General features: G+C 58.4%; 2 protein-coding genes across 5 annotated transcripts; one reads left to right on the plus strand and one right to left on the minus strand.

Annotated features, from left to right (window-relative positions):
• The first annotated feature begins 211 nt into the window (after positions 1 to 211).
• On the plus strand, positions 212 to 4,427 carry LOC135295143 (uncharacterized). The gene is given in 7 exon segments (XM_064411241.1): positions 212 to 893; positions 896 to 977; positions 1,414 to 1,451; positions 1,863 to 2,026; positions 2,326 to 2,598; positions 3,422 to 3,560; positions 3,799 to 4,427. Coding segments are annotated over 6 exon segments (738 nt in total). The 5' UTR covers positions 212 to 799; the 3' UTR covers positions 3,509 to 3,560; positions 3,799 to 4,427.
• Positions 4,421 to 24,490, minus strand: NUMA1 (nuclear mitotic apparatus protein 1). 4 transcript variants are annotated; one of them, XM_064410782.1, is made up of 26 exons: positions 24,211 to 24,490; positions 21,509 to 21,581; positions 20,517 to 20,605; positions 18,748 to 18,827; positions 17,973 to 18,055; positions 17,806 to 17,886; positions 17,439 to 17,523; positions 16,915 to 17,041; positions 16,213 to 16,367; positions 15,754 to 15,871; positions 14,218 to 14,335; positions 13,743 to 13,883; positions 13,289 to 13,411; positions 10,133 to 12,238; positions 9,422 to 9,463; positions 8,453 to 8,521; positions 8,240 to 8,350; positions 7,941 to 8,159; positions 7,723 to 7,841; positions 7,384 to 7,627; positions 6,392 to 6,659; positions 6,142 to 6,278; positions 5,838 to 6,047; positions 5,372 to 5,482; positions 5,123 to 5,284; positions 4,421 to 4,932 (listed from the first exon to the last, which is right to left on the minus strand). In XM_064410782.1, exons 1-26 carry the CDS (start codon positions 24,378 to 24,380, stop codon positions 4,897 to 4,899), a joined length of 5,277 nt encoding a protein of 1,758 aa, XP_064266852.1. In that variant the 5' UTR covers positions 24,381 to 24,490; the 3' UTR covers positions 4,421 to 4,896. The 4 variants fall into 4 exon arrangements, with proteins under 4 accessions (XP_064266852.1, XP_064266853.1, XP_064266855.1 ...); XM_064410783.1 differs by lacking the exon at positions 24,211 to 24,490 and adding an exon at positions 23,780 to 24,190; XM_064410785.1 differs by lacking the exon at positions 24,211 to 24,490 and adding an exon at positions 23,251 to 23,773.
• Between the last annotated feature and the right edge of the window lie 379 nt (positions 24,491 to 24,869).

Raw genomic sequence — 24,869 nt, forward strand, 5'->3', positions numbered from 1 at the left:
CCCGAGGCTTGGGCGGCGGGACAGCGGGGCGGCTGGGACTGGGGGTGAAGCACCGGGTGGGCTGCGGGACAGAGCCAGGGCTGTAACAGGGCTGGGAAAGCGGGGAAGGACTGGGAGAGCTGCGGCGATGGCAGAGCAGCTCTGGGGCGTTGTTTGAGGCTCTGGGAGCACGGGCCGTGGAGCTGAAGGGAACTGCGGGTAAGGACTTGAGGGCTGGATGTGGGTGGTACCCGGGTGGTAAATAGGCGCTGTGGGGTGGGCTGGGGGCACAGCAGTGGCTGAGGGAGCTGCGGGACTGCGAGTCAGGTGTGGGGATTCTGCTGGGACGGTGACCTGAGGGGTGGCAGGGCACATCTGGGGGGCACCGAGGCGGTGGGGTGGGACTGGGGAGCTGCTGAATGGTTCCATAGCCAGGACGTGCCCAAGCTCATCAGACTCACCTCTCTGCCCACCAGGCACCGGAGGCATCTGAAGTTCCACTGGCAGTGTTGTCTCCAAAGGATCCTGAATGGCTCTGGTTAAAGTCAGCTATGTGGTGTCCTGCTCCTCCCAGGTGCCTGGGGGCTTCCTCTGTGGGGGTGATCCCTCTGAGCTGCTGGGGTCCTGGGAGAGGTGGGTCAAGGCACGACACGGTGCAGTACTACCTCACCTTGTTAAGCTGAAGGGCAATGATTCGCATCATTTTTGCTCTCTCAAAATAAGAGGATGTTCCTGTATGTTACCAGAGAGTTCTGTGCTTCTCCCTGTGTGCAGAACAAGCTAGAGCTGGAGGGGAGGGTGTTTAGGGAGGGGTTGGTGCATGATGCTGTGTGTGCAGGTCCCAAAGTACCCAGCAGAGAACCTGCTCAGTGAGGATAGCATACGGCCCTGACTTGGCTGCCCCAAGGATCTCAGCAGGAGCTGAGCATGGAGCTGTGGCTAAAGAGAGCCAGGCCCATTGGCTGTCTTGATGTTGATATTCCCTGTTCCCCACTCCTGTGCAGGAACCAGGACCATGCCCCACAATGGGATCAGCAGCTCTGAACCCCCTTGTCCCATCCTTCTCACTGCTCCCCAGGGAACTACAGCTGCACCTTTCTGCAGTTTGAGGTGGGATGCTGGCCCTGTGACCAGCTCTGTCTCACCTTGGTGCCCACTGTCACACTGATGACACCAGCTGACTCAAAGCTGGACCAGAATTGCTGCAGGGTTCAGATGTTTTAGGAAGGTAAGGATTGATCCAAAGGAAAAAGGCATAGGGAAGAGCTGTGGGCCTGGTCGTGGGGTGGAGCTGATATGGGGGTATTGGTGATAGGATGTGGCTGATAGGAGGTAGAAGAGGACAGGTAGACCAGGGGTTAGGGTTGTTTATGGCCTCAGGAAAGCTGTACCAGCTCTGCTTCCCTGCCCTTTCTTGTGCCCATAATCCCCCAGGTGTCCTGGGTGGCACAGCAACAGAGCCCCAAGCAGAGGTAGGAGTGGTGTTGGGGCAGTGGGCAGTGCTGTGCCCCATCCACCCCAGCTGCTCTTCCCCACAGCAGATTTCTCAGAGCTGATGGTGGGGCAGACGTGGCACCATGTGCTGTGACAGCTGCAGCTGGTCTGAAGCTGCACAGATAAAATTGGCTGTAACAGACCCCAACTCGACCAGCCTAGCAAGTTAAAGAGTAGAAGCAAACAAGTCCCTGGGTAAGACAGTGAGAAGTTGGATTTGAACTCAAACAGGGGAGCCCAGCCAATCCCACTCTGTCATGAATACAGACATCTAACTGGGCAGGGAGCTGGGTGGTGGTCAGACCCCAGCCAATCAAATGTTCAAGTGCAGGAATTTTGGATCCCCTAAAAAGGGGGTGCACATCAATAAACTTTGGCTCTTGTCACAGGAACTTGGTGTGTTCAGTCGTGTGCCTGTCTCCAGAACTGCAGCAGCCTGCAGCTCACCTGCAGCCAGCCCTTTGGTCCATGCAGCTGCTTTGGGCTCTCCTTCATCCGCCTGTGCAAACCACAGGGGCAGGAGCCTGACCCCCCACGGCCACCCCTGGACACAGTAGGTGTCTCTCACACTTCCATGTATCCCTCTCCATGGCGAGGCAGCAGGAAGGGGCTGCTCCTCCACGGACACCACTTGTGCCCCATGGAAAGCCCAGGAAGTGCTTGCTGGGCTGAGCTAGGGGCTGTGCCCAGAGTGGTGGGCACAAAGAGCCTGTCTTGATTGCCTGGGGCCTCTCCTTGTCCCACAGGAGGATGCTGAGCACTCAGACCCTGGTGCTCCAGCCCTGCCTTTCACAGGACTTTCTTTCCTGAATCATGCATTTACATGGCCCACCCCATCCTGTCCCTGCACAGTGTGGCCTGGAGCCCCTGGAGGTGCTTCCTTGGAGCCCAGAGCCCCAGCTCCCGACAGCTTTGTCCTCCTGCACGGCTGACACTCCCTATCCCAGGAGATCCAGGGAGGAGAAGCAAGTGAGGAGCTGCCTGTGGAAGCTGGAAGGGGCTGCCTGGAGCCCAGCCCACCTCAGCCACTCTGCCTGGATGGTGCTGAGGCCCAGAGCTGGCACGAGCACCCTGGAGGGTCACCCGAACTGCTGGCCAAGGATGTGGGAGCTCCTGCAGTGCCAGGTGAGTGGATCTGCACAGCTGTGTCCTGGGCTGGCTCCCAGCCACTGTGGGCAGCAGGGCAAGGGGGAATTCTGCCCCTCTGCTCTCTCAGGTGAGAGCCCACCTGCAGAGCTGCCTCCAGCTCTGGGACCCCCAGCATCAGAAGACTGTGGAGCAACTGGAATGAGTCCAGAGGCTGTGGAGATACTCTTGAGGGCTGGAGCCACTCTACTGTGGAGACAGGCTGGAACATCCAGGGCTGTTCAACCTGGAGACAAGAAGGTTCTGAGAACTGGGAGCCCCTTCCACTGCCTAAAGGGGCTCCAAAAGAACTGGAGAGGGACAATGGCCTGGAAGGACAAGACAAGGGGTAGTGGCTTCAAATTGACAGAAGGCAGGGTTATATGGTATATTACGAAGGGTGAGGGTGGTAAGACACCAGCACAGGTTGTCCAGAGCAGCTGTAGCTGTCCCATCCCTGGAAGTGTTCCAAGGCCAGGTTTGATGTGACTTGGAGCTACCTGGTCTAGTGGAAAGTGTCCCTGGACAAGATGAGCTTTAAAATCTCCTCCAACCCAAACTGTCCTCTGTCATTCCTGCCTGCTTTTCTCCAGGCTCTGCACTGGGTGTTCCTGCAGCTCCCTTGAGTACCTGCAGGCAGTTGGACAGGCACTCTGCTCACAGCCCTGCTGGCAGGTAATCCCATGGGTCATTGTCTTCTCCTGCCCTCACCCTGGCTGTTTACTGCTCTCAGTCTTTCCCAGATAGTTCTAGGCCCAGCCCTTCACTCTTTTGGGCCAGCAGAATGTGGCATAGGGTACCTCCAGCATGTTACCCTCTGCAGGGCTCCAGCTGCCACCTGAAGGATGTCCAGGGTGAAAGGAAGAGCCTGAGCCTGTGGCCCCCAAGAGAGAGAAGTCAGGAGGAATGACAGAGGACAGACCAGCAGTGATGGGGGACAGGTGTCTGCCCCATCTGCTCAGGTGGGTGCTTGGCAGAGGTGTCCTCTGGTGGCCAGGGGACACTGAGCAGCAAATGGGCATAGTGGTGGCAGTTCCATAGCTGGGACACATCACTCCTGCTGGTGCCCTGGCACTGGAGGTGCATCACAGTGTGTTCCCAGGCTGCCATGAGAACCATCAGGGAGGGTGTCAGTCCAAACCCCCTATCATCCCAACACTACTGAGCTTGTGACAACCATATCACCTTCCCTTTCCACAGGCTGAATCCTGCTGAATTCCTGCTGAATCTGCTCCCCACACATCCCTCCCAGTGTGGAGAACAACCTACTGTAGCCTGGCCTTCCTTGTCCCCTGATGCCTGGGTGCCCTGCCCCATTTGCCAGCTGCCCTTTGGTGTGGCAGAGGCAGAGCAGCATGCCAGCAACTGCAGGGAGACACCAGGGGCCCTGTCCTCACCCCACTGCCTGCAGGAGGACAGCAGAGCTGGGGACAAAACCTATGTCACCACCCCTGAGGGCTGAACCTGCAGTACTCAAAGGGACAGAGACACTGCAGCCCCCAGACATCTTTGGCAAGGCTGGTGTGAGGATGGAGAAGGTGTTTCCAGCCCCATGGCCAGGTTTGGTGGGGTTTGAAGTCACTGTAATAGCAGAGGTTGCTACTGGAGAAGAGTAAGTTAAAGGAGAAAAATAAGAAAGACAAAAATCTGCACTATGACTACTTGGTGGTACAGCAGGCTCCCTGGGTGAGTGTCCTGCCTTGGGACACCCTGTGTAGTTCAGTGATAGGGCAAGGAGGAGGTCATGCTTTTCCTCCTCTCAAGCCCTGATAAGGATTCCAGTGCATGTGGACTGCAGGAAGAGGAAGCCAGGACTGCGAGATCAGGTGAAAAATACACTTTATTTACAAGTAGAAACATTTAAAAATGCTGCCTCAGCTTCCCTGGGAGGAGCAGGAGGACAGGGCAGGTGGGGGGGGTCCCACACACAGGGAGCAAGGGTGATGGCACGAGGGATGCTAAGTTTCACCTCTGTCCCTGTACCTGGGGCTGCAGAATATCCCTGGGGAGAGCTCAGCCCCTCCTCTGCACCCCTGTGTGTTTGTAGCCCTCAGCCTCTATGCATCCCCTTGCCTTGGGTCCCAGAAGGGTTTGGGATGACAATGGGTACAGGAAGGGCAAGGGAGCCTTGCCATGCCCAGGGCACCCCCACAGCTGTCAGTGGGATATGCAAGGCAGTGGTGTGGTGGCCCCACCTGTTCACCCTCAGTGCTCCTGGGCCGTGGGGGGACAGGAAGAGGTGAGGGGGTGCAGGTGGGGGGCCAGGGCAGAGCCAACAACGCAGGGACTGGGGAAGCCTCAGGACTGCTTGTTCCTGCGCAACTGGCGACTGGCCTGGAAAGGACAGAGCAAAGATGGGAGGTCAGGGACCGTGAATGTGACTGACCCCGTGCTGGGACCTGCTGTTACCCCAGGGACAGCAGGACTGCTTTTCCCCATGGCCTGTATGAACCCAAGGCAGGAGCTGGGGGCGCTGGGGTGAGCATGAGCTCAGAAGCGTGCCCAGGGGTCAGGCAGTGCCTACCTTGCCCTTTGGGGACTTGGCGGTGGCGATGCGGGGTGACCGGCGGGTGCCGCTGGAGGATGTGGGAGTGCTCCTCTGGGCCACTGCCCGGCGCAGCAGGCGCCGCCCCAGCTCCCTGGGGGTGTTGAGGATGCTGAACGCCATCGACTGGCGTCTCTGAGCCTGCAAAAGAGGGGCAGGACCATTGGCTCAGGGTGGGACAGGACAGAGGGGTCCCTCCTGATCCCTCTTTTCCCCTCTGAAGCTTACTGGTGTGGCTGGGGCTGGCTGCTTGCTGTCTTGACTGACTTGGGAGCCGCTCTGCGCACCGTGGTCGTGGGTGGTCTGGGGCCGTGGGAAGCAGCTGGTTGGCTTCTTGGACTGGAAAACAGGGGACCAGCTAGTACTGCCATCTGGGGATCAGCCTGCTGTGGGCTGGCAGCAATGAGGGAACTGAGGGGTTGCAGGGAGGGGATGTGATTGAGGGTAGCAGTGCCCAGAGAAGGCAGAAGGCTCAGCTCTTTGCCTCTGGAATGGCCTCCTTGCCAGCACTGGGAGCATCCCAAATAGTAGACACACCACTGGATGCTGGGAATACTGGGCACTGGAATCCAGGATCAGTGGGAACATGTGGCAAATGGGGGTGTTACCCAGAGTGCCACATCAGCTCCCTCAAAACCTGGAACACCTCTTGTTCCCAGCAGGGCGCTGAGATGGGGGACTGGGCTGAGCTCACCGGGGGGGTGTCAAGGCCCTGGTCGAACTCCTCCGAGAGGCGCTTCCTCTGCTGCCGGGTAGTGATGCTGCTGGCATGGCTGGGGGCCTGGCTGCTGCGCTGGCTGCCGCCGGCCATCTGGGAGTGCCGCCTGCTGCCACGCTGCAGCGTCTCTTCTGGGTCCCCCATCTTCACATCCTCATCCGTGATGGTTCCCAAGGAGGTGGAGGGCTGGGGAGGGGATGTTGCTGAAGGGCACTGTCCATTGCCAGACCCCCTCCCAAACCCCAGTTCTGGGCAAAGCACTGCCTGACCTCCCCCTTACCATGCTCTCTAGGGGGTAGCTGGTCTTCAGGTGGGGCGGGCGGGCCTGGTTCCGCCGCTGCAGCTCTGCGATGCGGTTCCAGTCATCCAGCTGCTCCGGCTCATCCTGGCACATCCCCAGCTTCATGGTGCTCTGGCCTAAATCCGAAGCAAGGAAGGATGAGGGGGGCTTCCAGGTGAGACCTGACTCCCCCAAGCCAGGGGAGAACCCCACAGCCAGCAGTTCAAGCGCCCACCCTGCCCACACACACCGAGGCTGGAGCTGCTGGTCCGCTGCAAGCGCAGGGAGCTGCGGGTGGCTGGTCGGTACCCAGGGAGGCCCAACAGGACTGAATTGCCAGGGGTCGTCTCTGGAGAGGAGGCTTCCAGCTTTGCAAGAGTTTCCTGGGAGGGGAAGCTGGTGAGGGAACGGGTGGAGGCACCTGAGCGCAGGCGGCCCTTAGCAGGGGAAGATGTTTTTGTGGACTGAGCCAATGGGATGTTCTTGATGCAGACCAGTTTCTCAGACTCTGCCTGTTTCTGGGAGAGAAAAATCCACAGATGGGTTTAGGTTGAATGGACCTCAAAGCTCATCTCCTTCCACCTCCTTCCCTTGGCTGGGACACCTTCCACTAGACCTGGTTGCTCTAAGCTGCATCCAATCTGGCCTTGAACACTTCCAGGCATGGGGCAGTCACAGCTGCTCTGGGCAACCTGTGCCAGGGTCTCACCACCCTCACAGGGAAGAATTTCTTCCCAATATCCCATCTAACCCTGCCCTCTGTCAATGGGAAGCCACTCCCCCTTGTCCTATTACTCCAGGTCTATGTCCAAAGTCCCTCTCCAGCTCTCTTGGAGCCTCTTTAGGCACTGGCAGGGGCTCTATTGTCTCCCTGGAGCCTTCTTCTCCAGGCCAAACACCCCCCACTCTCTCAGCCTGTCTCCAGAGCAGGACGTCAGCCCTTGGGAGAGCTTCTGTGACTTCTGTCCTTGCTCCAGCAACTCCATGTCATTCAGGTGTTGGGAGTCCCAGAGCTGGAAGCAGCTCTGCAGGTGGGGGTCTCACCAGAGTGGAGCAGAGGGGCAGAATCCCCACATTGCACCGCTTCCCAGTGTGCTGGGGATCAGCTGAGGACATGGCTGGACTTTAGGCTGCCAGTGCACATTGACAGGTCATGTTCAGCTTTTCGGTTCCCAGCATGCTGGGTCCCTCTGCAGTGCTGCTCCTTATCCCTGCATTCCCCAGCAGGGGCCCCCTGCTCACATCTGTCATGGTGATGTTGATGGTCGTGCGGCGCCGGGCGGAGCGCGTCTTGCGCCCGGAGTCGAGTGAGAAGTCTCCCGGGAAGCTGGCGCTGCTCTCGAGCTGCGAGGGCTTCTCAGAAAGGATGGGAGTAAAGTAGAGACTCTCCAGGGATGACTTCCTCTGGGACAGCCGCTGAGACAGCGGTGACTCTTCAGTGTCTGACGGCACCACTGAGACTTCCAACTGAGAGCTGGTAGCCTTCCTGCACAGACAGGGGGTGAGGGTAGCACCAGCCAGACTTACCAGGCCATCAGGAACAGTGGATTTTGGGGTGCACGAAGCAGATTAATGTGGTACCTGGTGGAGTTGAGCAGCTGTGCCTCATCGAGGCTATCAGTGCTCTGGTTGGCCACACTCTGGTTGGAAGTCTCATGTCCCTTTACTGTGGCAGTCGTCATCTTGCTGAGTTCCTGCACCTGAATGGGAAGCAGGGAGGAATGGATGGATCTATCCTCCAAGTGAGGAGGGATGGAAGCGAGGACAAGGAGGGCGACGCTCAACTCTGCCATACCCACCTGAGCTTCCAGGCTGTGGATCTGGCTGGTAAGATTCTTGCAGCTCCTCTCAGACTCCTTGGTCTGCAGGATGCTCTGCTGTAGCTCCTTGGCCAGCCTCTCCGATTTGCTCTGAAGCTCTGTGTTCTCTTTCTGCAGGTGCTCCATGGCCTTCAGCTTCTCTGATAGCTCCTGGTTCTGCTGCTTCTTGGCATCATAATGACTTTTTGCCTTCTCCATCTAGGATATAAAGCAGAGAAATCCTGTCAAGCTTCCCAGCAGTGTCAGGGATGGCATAGCCATACTAGCCCCCAGCATACCTGCCCTTTGTAGTGCTCAGCTGCCTGCTCCTTCTGGGTGAGCTGTGCCTGCAGCTCTGCCACCTTCTCCTGATGGCTTGTGACTGCTGCCTGCAGCTCACCTTCGAGTGCCTGTGGGCAGGGAGGAGACTGGCTTAGAGAAAACCCAGGTGAGCCCCCTGGCAGCACCAACAGCTCCAGGGCTCAGCCCCCACATTTTTGTTCCCTCTTTACTTTAACCCTCTGCTGCTGGGTCCGGGTGGCCTTCTCATGCTGAGTCAGCTTTTTATTCAGCTCATCCACCTGGAAGAAAGAACATGGCTTGGTGAGATGAGCTCCAGGCACAAAACTACAATCCTACTGTGGAGGAGCACAGCCCCTCCTCTCTAGCCAGCTCTAGGGCACAACGAAGAAATTTCCTGCCACAGGGCAACCGTTCAGCACCACCCACTGCCAAGGAAGATCCCAGGACATGGCAAGGTGACAGTCACTCAATGTTAATCCTTACAGCAAGGCTGGCTGGAACTACCCAAGCGTAAGGAGCAGCCATGTGCTGGAAGCAAAGCCTGTGTTAAGTTCCCAGTGCCCAAGCACTTGCAATCTGGAGTCCCACAAGTCTTCCAGCACTCTTGACACAGGTAGCTGGCTGCTCCAGGGGATGCTTGAGGAGCCCTCAGCCCCCTGGTCATATCCACAAGGTCTCTGCAGAGTCCGGGGCAGCTCTGGCTGGGACTGGACAGGGAAATGTGGCTTTTCCAGCATTGTTTCCCAAGTGCTAACTCCTACCACATCTGAAATCAGTGCTGCTCTAGCCACATCTGGACCATGCTGTCTGAGTGCAGCTGTTCCTATCAGTTGTGCCAAGAGCTGGGCCTTGGTTAAAGGTGGGGGGAAAAGCCATCACAGTACTGCCAGTCCTACACTGAGGAGCCCTGGATGCTCCTGGCAGCCACTTGCTGCGTGTGCTGCCGTGGGGTGTGCAAGAAGCCATGCCAAGTTGTAGGCACCAATGTGAGGGAGCAGGTGGCAGGATGGGACTCCAATTGGTACCCCCTGGAGGTGCCCAGAGACTTGGAGCCAAGTGCCCTATGGCTGGGTCCATACTGTGAACAGTTCAAAGAGGAGAGGGTGGCTCCAGCAGGAAGTGACAAACAAGGAGAACTGTGCACTGTCACTGAGCAGCCAGCTCTTGGTGTGTGTTACCTGCTTAGTTTGGTCCTTCTGGATTATCTCCAACTGCTCCACCTGCAAGCACAAAAGGCAGAGGTGAGTACACAGCTGGCACATAAGCTGTTTTTCATACAATCATGGAGTCATTTAGGTTGGAAAAGCCCTCTGAGACTGAGCACGCTGCCAAGACCACCACTAATCCACATCCACGTGTCTGTTAAATCCCTCCAGGGACAGGGACTCTACCGCTGCTGTGGACAGACTGTGCCTTGGCTGGACAACCCTTTCAGGGAAGGAATTTTTTCCTAATATCCAACCTAAGCCTCTCCAGGCACAACTTGTAATCATTTTCTGTTGTCGTGCCACTTGTTAATTGGGAGAAGAAGTTACCTGGGAGACCCCCACCTGGCTGCATCCTCTTTTCAGCGAGCTGTTTCACCCTTTCAGGGGAGAGACTGTCCCCCCCAGCCTCCTTTTCTCCAGGCTTAGCCCTCCCTTCCAACTCCCTTAGCTGCTGCTCATCAGACTAATGCTCCAGATCACTCCCCAGCATTGCTGCCCTTCTCTGGAAACACTCCAGCACCTGAGTGTGACAGTCCCTTTCATGCCTAGAAATGTGTCCCACGCCCCTAGTCCCCGTGCTGTGCAGGACATGGATTCAGGGGTGTGCAGAAGGCTGAACACACCCCTTTTCCAGGAGGGCTCCCCCATCCACATCCCTCCTGCTGGGAGTGGAACTCCTACCTGACTTGTCAGTCTCTGCTTCTCTTCCAGGAGTTTCTTCCTCTCTTCCAAGGCTGCTGCCTTGCTGCTCTCATACTCCTTACTCAGGTTCTCCAGCTTCTGTACTGCCTCCTTAGCCTCCTGCCTGCTGCTGGTCACCAGCTTCTCAGAGGCTGCCCGCAGCTGCTCCAGCTCCTGCACGTGCCTCTCCCTGGCCTGGCCCAGTTCTGCCTCGAGCTGCCTCTGCCCTTGGCTGCGGCTCTTGCTGAGCCCCTGGTTCTCCTCGGCCAGCCGAGCGTTGGCCTGCTGCAGCCCTGCCAGCTGTGCCGCCGCCTCTGCTGCGTCGGCCTGCAGCCGCTGAATGGCGCGGTCCTTCTCTGCCACCCGCTCCCGCAGCGACGGCACCTCAGCCGCCTCCAGCTTGGCCTGCGCTAGCTCGGCTTGCAGCGTGGACACAGCTTTTGCTCTCTGCTCCAGCTCCTGGTGGTGCTGGCTTTCTAGGGAGGCGTGCTTGGCCCGAGCGCTGTCGAGCTCCTGCTGCAGAGCAGCCAGGAGCTGCTCCTTCTGTAAGCACTTGTCCTGGCAGACCTTTGCCTCCTGCCGCAGCTCATCCTCCCGCTCGCTCTGGCAGTGGCGGTCCCTCTTCAGGGCCTCGATGGTCATCCGCTGCTTCTCCATCTCCTCCTGGCACCGCTGCACCTCCACCTTCATCAATGAGCACCTCTCAGCTGCACGGGAGGCTGCGGTGGCCATCTCTGTCTGCAGCACTCGCAGCCTCTCCTCCAGCTTCTTGCTCTTCTCTGACTCAGCCAGAACCAGGCGTTTCAGCTCCTTGCTCTCCCCTTCCTTCTCTGTCACCTGGTGATGGAGGATGGAGATGTCATGCTCCAGGTTGCTGATCAGGCTGTTCTTCCTCTCCATCTCCTGGACACACTGGGACACTTGTTCCTTCCAGCTCTCCTTCTCCTGTACGGCAGAGCGGAGGGACACCAGCTCCTTCTCTGCAATCCGCAGCTGATCCACAGTTCCTTCCAACTCCTTGGACTTGAGCTTCTCCTGGGACAGCTGCTGGGAGACTCCCTCCAGTGCCTCAGCAGCTCTCTGGGCATCTGCCTCCAGCTTGGCCACACGCTGGGCTGCTGTTTGCTCTGCCACAGTCATCTTCTCCTGCAGGGATGAAATCTCAGCCCTCAGCCTCTGCTCCTCGCTCTCCTTCTCCTTTGCCCACGACTGAGCGCTGGACAAGTCAGCCTCGAGGCTAGCCAGCCGTTCTGCCTGGGCTTGCAGCACAGCCACCTTCTCCTGCTCAGCCTGCAGCTGCTGACAGGTCTGGCTGTGCTCTCGGCTCAGCGCCTGTATTTCCTCCTTCAGCCGCCTGCACTCTTCGTCCTCCCCTCGGGCAGCAGGAGAGGCTCCCACGGGCTGCTCCTGGCTCTCCTCTGGCAACTGGCGTGTGGCCAGCTCCTTGCCCTGCTCCGGCAGAGCTGGCTCCCGGCCCTGAACCAGCTGCTGTCTCTCTGCCTCCAGCTCAGCAATCCTGGCCAGGTTGCCTTCCAGGCACTCGGCTGCCCGTCTCTTCTCGTCCTCCAATATACCCTCAGTGTTCCGCAGGGATTCCTCCAGGAAGAGCAGCTGCTCCTGCAGGCGGCTGTTCTCCCGGGCCAGCTTCTCCCTCTCGGCCAGCCTCTGTTGGCTCTCCTTTAGCTTGCCCTCCAGCTCCTGCAGCTGGGCTTTCAGTGCCTCTGCTGCCACTCCCTGCTGCCGCTGGGCACCCAGCTCCACGATCTGGGCTTCCAGTTCGCCGACCTTGCGGCTCAGTGCAGCCTTCTCTTCATCCACGGCCTGCAGCTGGCTGCTAAGGGATGTGTTGGCCTGCTGCAGCTGCTGCAGGGCAGAGTCCCTTTCCCTCAGGGCCTGCTCGTGCTGGATGCTGAGGGCAGCCAGCTGCTCAGCCTGGGCCTTGGCAGCCTGTGCCTGCAGGTCTTGTTTCAGTCTCTCTTGGGCCCGGTGGCTCTCAGAGAGGGAGCTCTGGAGGCTGGTGACAAGGCTGTCCAGCTGCCGCTTCTCCTCCTCCAGCTGCAGTCCTTTGGCCGTGAGGCTGGAAACTTCCTGCTTCAGCTCCTCCAGCTGGCAAACAGAAGAGCAGGGAGACTGTATTGGGTCTGACTGAGACAGAGATAGTACTGCTCAGCAGCACCCAAAACACTGGTGCGTTATCAACACTTTTCCAGCTACCCATGCACAGCACAGCACTGTGAAAGCTCCCAAGGGAAAATGAACTCTTAACACCATCCCCCCCACCCCCTAGCAAGGGTCTCAGAGTGGGCAAGATCCTGGGCCTGGGAATAATGAGGCCAACTGACACAAATTAACCAAAGGGATATTCCATACCATATGATGTCAGCTCAGATAAAAAAGATAAAAAAGCCAAGGGAGGTTGGAGGAATGGAGGGAAGTAATTATTTTAGTGTCTGCCTTCTGGAGCAACCACTACACGTGCTGAAGCCCTGCTTCCCAGGAAGTGCCTAAACATCACTCACTGATGGGAAGTAGAGATTAGCTTTTCTCTTTGCTTATGCATACATAAACTTTCACTTTTCCTTTTTTTCCTTTAGTAAAGTGCCTTATCTCAACCTACTAGTTCTTTCCCATCTTTTTTTTCCTCTCCCCTGTCCTGCTGGGAAGGGGAGTGATAGTGGAGCTTGGTGGGCACCTGGTGCCCAGCCAAGGTCAGACAACTACAGGAACAAAACATACACCCCCCCTAGGTATTACTCAGGCTGTAGCCAACATGCTCACCAGAGCCCCATGTGCTGCATCCCACTGGGAGCTGTCCAGTGCCTGCCTTCCCTCCCATCACACCCTCAGGGCACCTTGCTTTCCCCTCAGCCTTGTGCCAGTCTGCTCCCTTAGACCCAACACCTGCTTTTCACCATGCAGGAGATGCTCTCTTCACAACCAGTTAATGTTGTGGGAGGATGGGGAAGCCACCAGCTCCCTGGCAGCAGTATTTGCAAATTCAGCCCAAAAGGAGCTCTCCCAGAGTGCTCAGCCCCACATCCCCTACCCAGCAGGCTCTGCCCCACATGGCTTTGCCATGCATCTCCTGGCACCTGCTGCTCTCTCCAACTGGAGTAGTTTACCATTCAAGCCCTTGCTGCAGGAGCCCCAATGTACCTTCAAAATGTCCCCCATGACTTCTCCCTTCTCCTGGGTGCTGCACTCCTCCAGCTTGGCCAACTGGTCCTCCAGCATAGAAATCTTGCCCTGTAGAATCTCGATTTTCTCTTCTGAGCATTTCTGGGGACAGAGATGAGACTGAGCATGGTGCAAGACAGAAGAGCCAACCAAGCAAGGAGAGGCACAGCCATCCACTCAGTACTGACACCATGCTTTTCCAGCAGCTTTATCTCTCTCCACTACAAGGACAGCAGCCTGTCCCACCATGGGGAACCCTTCCCAGGAACAGGGAGAGGCTTCCCACATGAGCTGACAGTTACACAGCTTCTCCCTGTGTGCTGACAAAAATGGGCAGGAGGCTCCTGGCTGCTGCACCTAGCTTGCAGCTGGCATGTCCCTCAGCTGGGAGGGGGCTATGGGGGAGCACCCACCACTCCCCAGGCCCGCTGACCTTATCCTGCAGGGCTGCATGCAACTCCTTCTCCAGCTGTCGCTGCTTTTCCTGCGACTGTGCCATGGCAGTGTTGTGCTCCTCCGAGAGCTCATTCAGGGCTCGTTGCAGCTGGACCATGTTGCTGGCGATCTCCCGCAGCTGCCAAGTGAAAATCCACCCAGTCCAGAAGAGAGGCAGAGCGTGCCTTTGCTGTTCAGGGCTCTGCCTACTCCCCATTCCCAAGAGCTGCAGCACACATGGGCATCCTGGGTTCTGCCACATGCAGGCAGCTCCACCCAGCCCCCATTCCCCCACCAGAGTTCCTATTTGGATCAGGATCCAGAGCCCAAGGCAGGCTTGGTCACTGGGTCAAAGATTGCATCAGCAGAACCATAAACATCCCAGCATCCAGCACTGCCATCAAATCCTCCTGCCAGGCTCCATCCCAAGCAACTGGGCTGTGGGGACATGGAGAGGACACTGCACCCCATACCTTGAAGGAAAGATCCCCATTCTCCTCGGAGAGCTGGTTGATTTTTCGGTCCATCTGGGCTTTTTCAGTCTTCAGGTCCTGGCACTGCCTGAAGGCCTCGTGCAGGCGCCCCACCAGGCTGTGGGAAAGGAGGTGGTTAAGGAGGCGGTGCAGGCTGGCAGCAGGCAAGGATATCACCAGGGATCAGTGCTGCTGGATATTGCCACGGAAACTAAAGGTTCCAAGGGATCTCCATGCCTTGCTGTGACTCTACCATCAACCCAGCTCTAAAACTGAGTCGCAACAGGTGGCAAAGCAGAGTAGGGATAAGCAATGTTGCACAAGCCAAACTGCTCCAAACTGAGAGCAGAGGCAGCCGTGGGACTCCAGCCACCCCCCTGCAAAGGGAAATAGGTGAGGAAAGGACAAAAAAAGACATGGCACTTCCAGAGGAGGTTGGGCAGCCTTCCTAAGTAAACAATGGCACAGGGACAGAGCAAAGACCAGGACGCAGTGTGACAGGTGATTTCAAGTGTGTGACAAAGCCCAGTACATGGGATCAAAGTAAAGGCTGGGAAATGGACTGGAGTCAGGAGTTCCAGGATCACCCTGAAAGCTTCCCCTTTTCCAGGGCAGGTGAGACCCACAAGGTCAGCACACCCTTTTCACATAACAGGAATAGCTGCTCCCATGCAGGGTTCGGGCCAAGAGTCGGCTGTTAGAACAGGATGCATGGTTTGGGACTGGATCCATGCCCACTGCAATAAAAATGGGCTGCAGGCCATAACTGCCCTGAGGGCATGGGCAGTGTGATGGCAGCACAGCTGTGTCAATGGCTGATCCCACAGCCTGGGCAACAAGGGAGTAGGGGGATTCTGCTCCTTTCTGGTAGGACCCCACCTGCAGAGCTGCCTCCGGCTCTGGGGTCCTCAGTATCACAAGGAAGTGGAGCTGCTGGGGCAAGTCCACAGGACATGCTCCAAGGGCTGCTGGAGCCCCTCTGCTCTGGAGACAAACTGGGAGAAACCTGGGCATGGTTCAGCCTGGAGTTGAGAAGGCTCCAGGGACACCACAGAGCACCTAAAGGGGCTCCATGACAGCCAGAGAGGGACTTTGGACAAGAGTCTGGAGTGACAGGACAAAAGGGAATGGTTTCCCGCTGACGAAGGACAGGGTTATATCAGCTATTGAGCAGAAATTCTTCCTTGAGAGGGTGGTGAAGCCCTGGCACAGGTTGTCCAGAGAAGCTGTGGCTGCCCCATCCCTGCAAGTATTCAAGGCCAGGTAGGAGGGGGCTTGGAGCAACGTGGTCTAGTGGAAAGTGTCCCTGCCCATGGCAGGGCATCCCAGCTGAATGAGCTTTAAGTTCCCTTCCAACCCAGACCCTTTTTTGATTCTGTGCCTGCTGTCTTCTCCCCAGCAGCAGAGGAACAAGAAGGTTTGCTTTCTCCCCTGTTTCATGCACTGCTAGGGAAGAGACAGACAAGACAGAGTCTGGGGATGTGGGAGTGACAAGGTCCCACCTAGGAGGAAGGAGTGGATGTTCTGGAGGATTACCTCTCATTCTTCTCCCTCAGCTCCTCCATTTCTTTGGGCTCCAGCCGGTCTTCAGCTTGCTTCTCATTGAGCTTCACCAAGCGATCAATCTGCTGCTGCATCGTGGTGATCTGAGCATCTGGGGAAGGGGGCAAGAAAGGGCCTGTGACCAACTTTTCATGTCACCTGAAGCCCCCACAACAGCATTTCTGCACAGAAACCCTGTGCAGCAGGAGATCAAAGAGCCAGGCTACCAGTACTGCTGCTCAGCATAGGTGTTGCTTAAGTCATGGCCTTTGTTGCCCAGGATATATAAGGGAATACAAGATGGAAGAAGGAACCTGGAGTTTCACTTGTGGCACGAGGATGGACCATGCACGAGCAGAGTTTTGGTGGGGTCACAACAGAAAAGTCAGAGAAACAAGGGGAGATCTCTGCCCCACAGAGCCCTCCCTGCACCCCAGGATGTCCTGGACTGACCCTTCTCCATGACAAGCTTGTGATTCTCTGCCACCTCCACCTCCAGCTCCTCCTGTTTCTTTCTCTCAAAAGCCAGCTGCTCCTTCAGCCGCCGCAGCTGGAACTGGGGGGTCTGCATGATGTCCCCCATGGGCGAAGATGGAGTGCTGGGCAGGCTGCAGGGAGACACACACACACAAGCTGGATTATCCTGAGCCAGCACAGGCCCCATGCAGCCAGACCTACTCTGCTACTCCCACCTCTGAGGCAGGTTCTCCTGCCTAGATCCCCAAGGAACTGCTGCCTTAAAAATCTAGAAACAAAACAACACACATTCAAAACAATTTCCATAAATGAGGTAATATAAAAGCTGATCCTTCACTGGAGGCCTCCAGGGGCAAATATGGAAAAATGCCTCCATTTGGAGACATGGTTTAGTGGTGGCCTTGGCAGTGCCAAGGGCACTGTTGGACTCAATGGTCTCAGAGGGCTTTTCCAACCTGAATGATTCCATGGTTCTAAAAGGAGCTGGAGCCCAAGCTCACCTCCATCATCCATCCCCACATCATGCCTGAGCAACGTGCAGCACGAGAGCACCGAGGCAGAACAGGGCATTCCAGGGAGTCAGCGTGCAGCCTGGCTAAGTCTGTGGGTCCCAAAAGCTGCCCTACCCACTCCTCCCTTCCTTCATTTCCCCTGGCAGCCAGGAGGCAGGGCACGTACTTGGTGCTGGGGAAGGAGGCAATCCTCTGCAGCTCCAGGAAATGCACCTCTCGCTTGTGCGGGACAGAGAACAGTGGGGAATGCTCCTCGGAGCTGCTGCTGGACACATTGGACAAGGATGCCTCTGCTAGAAATAAAAAGGGAGAAGAAGGCTGTGATCTTTAATATCTAAGAGGCTGAACAGCTGAAATCTCAGGGGCACAGGAACCACAAATTCCAGTACAGATGGAACAGCCAACTGAGGAAGCCATAAACCTGCCCTCCATCCCCATCCCTCCTGCTCCACAGTCCTTCCCCAGCAACTCTGCTCCCACAAGACTGTCAGCATCCCACCTGCTCCTCTCCTGCAGGGAAAGGCTGAGGTACTGTTGAGTGGGAAGAGCCAGCAGATCTAAGGTAGCCCTACCCTTGGAGTTTACAGAGGACTGTTCTGTAGCTGAGCGCATCTGGGTCGTGCAGCTGCCTTTATGGCTGGGCAGCTACAGCAGCACAAACAGAAGGAAAAGCCAGGGCCCAGCACTTACCTTTCCTCTGCAGAAATGGCTCGAGATTCTCATTCAGGTACTCTTCATTATCCAGCACAAATTTGACAATTGATGCTAGTTCAACCTGTGTTGGAGGAGCTGCAGAGTTAGTGGCTCTGCCGCAGGTCACAGGCAGCACCACAGCAGGCGTGGGGCAGTGGGCAGCTCCCTGCCTGCCTGTGCTGCTGCCCACACTTGCCTGCCACAAGCTTTGGATAGCCCAAAACCACCAGTGAGCACCACGGTGCCCACTCCACACCATCTTTCAATGAGACCCAGGAGGGCAAGTCTCAGCGCACTTTTCCCCAAAGGAACCGCTGCTTCCCCCTGCACCCCAGATCCAGAGGAGGAACCTCAAAGGGATTACCTGGGTCTTGTAGTCAAATTCATTCCAGTCCCCAGAGTTCTTGGAAGTCATGGAGGTGTGATACAGGAGCAGCACGGCCACCTGAGCAAGGCAGGAAAAGCGTGACTAATCCCAGGCCAGTCACAGCACATTGTGCCATCTGGGACTAAAACATGCCATGCAGTTACCTTGGCCAGTGCCAGCTCCTCTCCATCCAGGAGTTTCTGTGCAGAGACAAGGTTTTCTGCAGCCAATTTGTGCCGGCAGTGCTCTGCAACATGAAGCGGAATTCCCAGTCATACAGGAGCCACTGGGCACACTGCCTCCCCTGAGGTGACACTCATGGCCAGGAGGGAACTGTAATGCACCCCCAGGGAGAAGGGTCATGGGGCAGGATGGGCTCCAGAGCTGAGATCCCAGTGGTCAGCCTTGGCCATTAACTCTGACCGACTTTCATTCCCCTCCCTGGAATTCCACCCTAAATCCCAGCCTCCCCACCTTGGCATCTCCCCTCCAACATCAGGAAAAACAGAGAGCTCAATCTCTGGGTGGGATATGAGGTGGGAAATGGTGTCTTCCCTCCAGAAAAGGCTGAACAAAAGTGTGAGAAACTTCCCACTTCCCCTCCCAGGATTTCTGCTTGGGTAATGGTTTTCAACTGGGATTTGAAGAGCTTGACTCCAGGTACCCAACAGCATCAAAAGAGCAGCCACTGGCACCCTGCCCTTCACACCCAGGACCTCCTTTGCTCTGAACCCGGGCTCTGGTAAGGATTTCCATCAGGAAGTTTCCCCTTCCACAGCTGCTGCAGGAAGGCTGCTGGCACCTCGCAAAGCTGTTGATGTGGGGTGAGGGGGTCACTTTGTGGAGAGGGAAGCTGCAGACAGCAGACCAGACTCTCTCAGAGGTCAGGGGCACCGAGCAGGGGCAGTCGCTTTCCCCAGCACCAGCGGAGGGTCTTACTCTGCAGGAAACCATGGATGAAGGAGATCCTCTCTGGCAGCGGCTGCTCCAGCACAGACTCCCCCTCCTTGCTCCCGTGGCTGGAAGAGTGCAGGGTTTGCATTAACTCCTTCTGGAGGGATTAGACCAAGGCTGAGTTTTGTGCAGCAGGGTTTGCTGAGCCAGGGGCTGGCTCTGGAGCGCTGCTCTGCCTTCTGTCCCCACACCAGGGCCAGCAGAGCCAGGACCAACCACACCATGCACGGGAGCGGAATCCCCCGGAATCCCCCTGCTGGAAGAGCAGCTGGAGTCAGGCAGCTGACACCCCCTGGCACTGCTTCCTGTTCTGCCTGCCAGCCCTGGCATCCAGCACAGCACAGGGAGCTTGCGGTGGCCCCACTGGCCGGGAAGCACCACAGGGGCCAGTCCATGCATGGAGCCCGGGGCTTTTCTTGCTGGATTTTGGGGAGGCTGAAGCTTCCTCTTGCACTTATTTGTGACTACACTTTTCTGAGCAGCCATCAGTTCATGGAATATCCTGAGTTGGAAAGGACTCACAAGGGTTATTGAACCCAACTGCAGCTCAGACATGGCTTGCCCAAAACTCACACCAATCATGCTTGACCAGCACTGCTTCAGTACTGTCACTTACTCCCAAGGTGCCAAAAGCAGGAACCTGGCCTGGGACAGGGGCTGCCATGAGGATTTGCTCCTCCTCACAGACTTCCCTTTGTGCCACTGGGAGCTCTTCAGATCAGCCAGCTGCTGTGGCAGCTGCCCTGCTGCCACCCCACTTTATCAAGCAATGGCCAGGCCTCTCTAGAGAGCGTGTGCCACCAGGATCCCTGCTAATCCGAGCTGGAGCACAGACCCAGGAGATTAACCAGGTCTGACTAAATATATCTGCGGTGCAGGCAGCTCCTTCCTCCCCACCCACTGCAGGCAGATCCCTGCTCCAGGCAGGCTCTCTTACCCCACACAGGAGGTAATTATAGTAGCCAGGCTCCCAGTGAGCCACCCACCGGAAGGGTTTGAAAGCAATGCATGGCAGCCTCACACCCTCTCAATTTGTTTTGCCAGCTCCGTAACCACCAGGATTTGTCCCACCTCTGATGCCCATTATGGCCTAGATTTTAGTTGCCCCTTGCTCCCAGGGAACAAATTCCTGAAGGAGGCATTCCTTCCACTCCTGCCCAGCCACCTCAGGTCCCAGGATGGAGCAAACAGGCTCCATCCTGACCACACTATACTCAGCAGCAGCCTGACATCCCCAGGCAACAGAAACACTTCATGGGGCAGAAACTGTCATTCTTTACACCGCTTTCCAGATACAAGGTTTCCTCAGGATCCCAAGGCTGCCACTCAGGAAAACTTACTGGGCTGTTCCCTCACCAGAGCAGCATCGAGAGAAATGTATAATGTCCTGTGCAGCTGCAGGAACCCCTGTACCACTGGCAGCAGCACTCAGGTCTTTTCTTCAATGCCAGAAGCAAACCCAGATGTCAAGTGCCAGATATGATAAGTCTCAAATGACGGGAACTCTGACCAAAACGTTCCCTGGGCAGCTCTGTGAGACCCAACAGCTCTGCAAGCAGATCCCAGCTGTGCAGTGGCACAGAGGAGATGCAGATCCCAGCATTGCATATGCCAGAGGAGGAGTGAGTACCCCAAGAGCCCCACTCCCACCCTGCCCAAGACAGGAGCCTCTTAGCTCCTGGGGGCCAAGGCTCCAGGGACAGCACAGACCCAGCTGCGTGGTTTGAAATGTGTACACAGCTCCCCATACTCACATTTTGTGGATAATCCTGATGAAGACACTACAGTCCTGGAGCTGGGACAGATCACTGATGGGATCAGGACAAACCTTTGTGCTGTTCACCTAGAAATGGGGTGGGACAGTCAGAAGGCAGAAACCAAGACAGCACTGTGCTGTGCCACTCACCACCTCCAGTCCTGGCAGGGGACAGCAAGACTGGGTGGGAAAGTAAATCTACCCCTTTAAACCACCCCTGCCCAGGGAAGAGATGAACATGACCCCCACAGCTCCACCTCTGGGAATCCATTTATCACACTGCTGGACCCCTCTTCCCTGGAGAGGCTGAGAAATCTGGGGTGTTCAGCCTGGAGAAGAGAGGCTCCAGGGAGACCTTAGAGCCCCTGCCAGTGCCTAAAGGGGCTCCAAAAGAGCAGGAAAGGGACTTTGGACAAAGGCCTGGAGTGACAGGACAAGAGGGAATGGCTTCCCACTGACAGAGGGCATGGTTAGATGGGATATTGGGAAGAAATTCTTCCCTGTGAGGGTTGTCCAGAGAAGCCATGGCTGCCCTGTCCCTGGAAGTGTTCAAGGCTAGGCTGGATGTGGTTTGGAGCAAGCTGGTCTAGTGGGAGGTCTCCCTGCCTATGGCAGGGCATTCCAGTTGAATGAGCTTAAAAGCCCCTTCTAACCCAAACCATTCTATGAGTTTTGGACACACCAGTGCTTTGTGAGACAGATCCAACAACCCCTTTGCAGTACAGCTGCTGCCTGCTTCAGGCTCAGCTCCATCTCCCAGGCAGTCTCCATGACCAGACCAAGCCATTCCAGCATTTCTGGTTACTCAACAGGAAGGGTGCGCAAGGCTTCTGCAAACACCCACCTGCCCAGGAACAGTAGGAACTGGACTGCCCTAGGACCTGCCCCAGCCACAATCCCTCCTGTGACAAGCCCCAGCATCGTCCCCCAAAGCTGGCAGCAGCGTGTCCCACCTATGCAGTGAGCTCCAGCAGAGGAGGGGGGACTTACCCAAGCAAGGAGGGCAGCAACTCTTGCTCCATGAAGAGACATTGTGGCCAGCCTATTAGGTTCCTGCCCAGACCTAAAAACACCAACAAAGGGGGAGGGGGGGATAAAAAAGGTAAACTATAGTAATTATGTTACTAAATTACTTGCACCCAGCACCAGGCATTTGTGCCCACCAAGGAAGGATGTGTCCCTGCATCTGGCCAGCTGTGTGGGGCAGCCAGCATCCTCCCGCTTCCCCACAGGCTCAGAGTGGAGATCAATGCTGAGCAGCAGCCAGGTCCACTCCCACAGATTAGGATCCTGACAAGGGGTCAGTGGAAAACTGCTGCTCGGGCTCCTCATTCTCCTGCTGTGCCTTCCTCCCTCCCTCGCCTCCAAATGTCACTAACATTTCTTGCCCAGCAAGGCAGTGGCCAAGCCATTGAAGCGCTGCCAGCTCCCCTTCCCACTGCTGCTAGTGAAAGAAAGAACCACCTGCTGGGGACACAGGGAGCTCGCCGGGCATCGCTGCATTGGATGGGAGCAGGGATGAGCTGCCCTGACGGGATCTGGGATCGCTGCCAGGTCCCCTTCACAGCGACCTTTGCCTCCCCGCTGGCTGCCCCCGGTGCCACCCTGGTAGTCTCCCAGGGGAGGGGACTGCTGGGAGCCAAAAAGTCACCCAGATGAGGAGGGGGCTCCTCACCCTGTATTGCACCTGGACACCCACACCGTGACGGGCCAGGAGCCTGGTTGGGATCTGCAGTGCTCAACCAGTCACGGTGGCTTTGGGGACTACAAGAGCTGTCAGCCCAGGTGGGAAGCATGGAATCCTCAGCAGGACAGGTCCTCCCTCCAATTTGGCTAAAACCCAGCTCCCTGTCCCATGGCTGGGTCACTCAGCAACTACTGTCCCTCCCCCCGGTGGCACAGCCAAGACCTCTGCCTAAAAATCCACCCAAAGGCACGGGGCAAAGCACTCGTGCAGCACTGCATGCAGACCCTCGGAGAGAACCGTGTCCCACCAGCCTTGAGCCGGGTTTTACCAGAACCATTCTGCAAACGCAGTGGTGCCTGGTGTGGATCTGGACGGGCAGGGCTACCCGCTCCTGCCGCGGTCACAGCCTGGCTGTGACACTGGTGACACTGGCCACCCTGAGCGCCTGAGACAACGCCACGACCCGCCGGGAGGGAGGACGTGCCATTCGTGATGGCAGGCGGGAAGTGGTCGGGGAGCCCGCCAGCGGCCGTGAGCGCCTTCCAGCCGCATCCCCGCGGAGAGCAGCTGCAGGGGGCGGTGGGGACCGAGCCCCGGCGGCGGCGGCGGCATTGTCCTTCCCCTCCTTCCCCGCCGCCCCGGTCACAACGCGGCGTTACGCAAGCCCGCGCTCCGGAGCTCCCGACGAGCCAAGGCGCCGGGGACGGCCCGCGGGCCCCGGGCTGTCCCAGGCCAGGGGTCCGGCTGCGGGAAGCACCCGGGCGGGGTGAGCGACCCACGGCAGCCCCCGGCACGGGCGGGCCCGCGGCTGGCGCGGGGCAGAGGGGCAGAGCCGCCGCCGAGCCGAGCGCCCGGATGTTGGCGAGCCCGGCGCGGCCGCCCGCGGCCCCGGGACCCGCACCTCGGGGGCTGGCGAGGGGCCGGGCCGGAGCCGTACGGTGCGGCGGAGCCGGGCGAGCTGAGCTCCGCCGCCCCCGCCTCGCTCCCCCCGGCCCCGTGGAAAACAAAACAAGGAAGAGGCAGAAAGTCTTTGTTGGGGCCTTACCGGGGCCGCGCGGCCGTCGTCGGCGCGCTGGGGTTAATCCGCCATGAGCGCGGCAAGCGGCGGAGGGCCGGGGAGGCAGCGGCCACGCACAAAAGAAAAGTTGTTGAGCTTCTCTTCGGCGGGGCTGGCAGGCGGCGGTTCCCCTTCCTGGCCCGGCGCCACCCCACGTCACCGCGCCGGGGCCGCGCTCGTTAAAGGCGCCCGGCACAGGAACCTCCGGCGCTCGCCGTGCGGAGCGGAATCGTCCGACCCCGGGCGCGCTCGCTGCCGTCAGCCTGCCCAGGCCCAGTGAGGGCCGGGGGGGCCGGCACAGACCCGCTCCCGGCCCCAGCGCAGCTCAGGGAAGCCGGGGCTCGGCAGAGAATGGCTCCCGATGCTACGTCTCCCTGTAACCTGACTGGAGTTACATCCCGGCTGACCCCTGAAAAACCACCCCCGATACGCTCACACCCCGCGGCCACAGACTCAACGGGAACCTCCGGGTCACCAGCCAGACCAGGGAGGACTCGGACGAGGAAGGGAAGCTCACCCCTCGCTGCTGTTCCGGAGACTCTCGGAAGTCATCTCCGCAGCGCCTGGGCTGCCTGAGCAGGATCAGGGCCGCAGGATGGGGCTGCCCCGAGCACGGCACAGGAAGGGCACAAGGAGAAGGTTCTTTCAAACCGGCGCTGGGGGCAGCAGAGGAACTCGCAAGGAACGCGGCCGCCGACTGCCGCTGGCGAAGGCTCCGACTTTGCCAAGCCCCGAGAAACGAAGAACCACACGCCGGAGCCACAGCGCTCCGGCCGCGGCCTTAGGGACGGGAGGCAGCGGAGCCTGGCCCCACACGGAGGCTGTGCCACCGGCGTGCCCCGCCCGCCCCAGGGCTCCGCGCCTTGCCCACCTCCGGCACAGCCGCGCTCTGCGGCCCTGGGCCCCGCCGAGGAACCGCCCCGCGCCTGACCTCAGCTTTCCCCGTACCGTGACCGTGGCTGGGGATCCTGCCCGTCCTCGGCGTCGCCGGGGCTCCAGCCGTACTGCCGGACCTCCACAACACCGAAGCCGCCAGGGCCCGGGCCGCGGCCGCTCGTAGTGGAACGGCGGCGGCCGCTCTTATTCGAACGGCAGCGCCCGCCCCCGCTGCCGCCCATTGGGCACCGCGGGCCGGGGGCGGCACGCGGGCCGCGAATGGCGGGGTCCGGCACTGGCCCCGCACCGCCGGGGACAGCGCTCCGCCGGGCACCGGCAGCACGGGGGACACGTGCAACAGCCCAGGCGAGGGAAGCCCGAGTGTCGGGGGGTTAGAGGGCTGCCCGGGGCCAAGGGAACGCGGGCAGGGCCCACCCGTTCCCACGGATGGGACCACGGGGGTGTGTGGGAGTGCGGGTCTCAAGTCCCCAGTCAGAGGTGAGGACACACGAGGGGAGGTTGTGCGGGGCCACACGGAGTACTGGAAGGCCACAGTGAGTCAGGGGACACGTGGGGGACTCTGGCGGTGTGTCACATGCAGACACCCCACTCTGTCCTGCGGTGCCAGGCAGGAGTCCTCACCAGCCCCCAAACCTGTCAGACCTACGAGGGGGGCCTCGTGTCACTTGGGGGGTCCTGCGCTTGTCCCCGTGGCCACAGCCCCATTTCAT

The sequence above is a fragment of the Passer domesticus genome, chromosome 2 (assembly GCF_036417665.1).
Source record: "Passer domesticus isolate bPasDom1 chromosome 2, bPasDom1.hap1, whole genome shotgun sequence".
NCBI lineage: Eukaryota > Metazoa > Chordata > Aves > Passeriformes > Passeridae > Passer > Passer domesticus.

Coding starts and splice junctions, on each gene's coding strand:
- NUMA1 (XM_064410782.1), bottom strand. CDS start 24,380: ATGGGCGGCAGCGGGGGCGGGCGCTGCCGTTCGAATAAGAGCGGCCGC. Junction 20,606..21,508: donor TTGCTGCCCTCCTTGCTTGG/GTAAGTCCCCCC, acceptor CCCCATTTCTAG/GTGAACAGCACAAAGGTTTG. Junction 17,042..17,438: donor GCCATTTCTGCAGAGGAAAG/GTAAGTGCTGGG, acceptor TTTTATTTCTAG/CAGAGGCATCCTTGTCCAAT.